Below are 669 nucleotides of genomic sequence, written 5' to 3' on the forward strand. Positions count from 1 at the left end.
CCTATATGCTATACTACAGACAACTCTATATCGGTATGCTATAGTTGTCTGTAGCTATATCGGTATGCTATAGTTGTCTGTAGCTATATCGGTATGCTATAGTTGTCTGTAGCTATATCGGTATGCTATAGCTGTCTGTAGCTATATCGGTATGCTATCGTGTTCGTTGTTTCAGGGTTTGGGGAAGGATTGGAGAAAGGTTCAATCTCAGCTGGAGTGTGAGAATGAGCGAGACGACACAGACATACCTGCTGATAGCAGCCAGTCAGAGACAGAGAACATAGGAGAGGACCATGAGAATGACAAGTAACCACGCAGTACCCTCCTTCTCCAACTAACCATAAAAATCTCAAGATGTCTTCACATCAATTATTTGCCATGTTACGATATCTATTGCTTGAAAAATACCCGTGAAAGAATTCGGTGGGGGTGGGTGGTGTCTCTTCACTAGTGGTGGGTACATGGGACGTGATGGTTCATTGTTGCTGCAGAGACTGGACAGACTGGGTGGAGGAGGAGAAGGAGAGGGTTGGTGGAGGGGTCGTATGCTTGTTCTGTAGCTGCAGCCACTCCGAACTGGATGCTTCGCTAACACACATGAAGGTATGAGTCCTCCCTCATTAGTCTACCACACACATGAAGGTATGAGTCCTCCCTCATTAGTCTACC

The 669-nt window shown here is 45.9% G+C and overlaps 1 protein-coding gene across 1 annotated transcript in view; it reads left to right on the forward strand.

Annotated features, from left to right (window-relative positions):
* Nucleotides 1-175: 175 nt before the first annotated feature.
* LOC106818494 (zinc finger protein 277-like) overlaps nucleotides 176-669 on the forward strand; it is a gene marked incomplete at its 5' end in the record, with an annotated part of 4,236 nt that continues 3,742 nt past the window's right edge. Inside the window, 2 exons of the mRNA XM_014823193.1 lie at nucleotides 176-306; nucleotides 492-603. Of these exons, the coding sequence (XP_014678679.1) occupies nucleotides 176-306; nucleotides 492-603 (243 nt within the window). The remainder of the gene's footprint in view (nucleotides 307-491; nucleotides 604-669) is intronic.

The sequence above is a fragment of the Priapulus caudatus genome, unplaced genomic scaffold (genome assembly GCF_000485595.1).
Source record: "Priapulus caudatus unplaced genomic scaffold, Priapulus_caudatus-5.0.1 Scaffold2280, whole genome shotgun sequence".
Taxonomy (NCBI): Eukaryota; Metazoa; Priapulida; class Priapulimorpha; order Priapulimorphida; family Priapulidae; genus Priapulus; species Priapulus caudatus.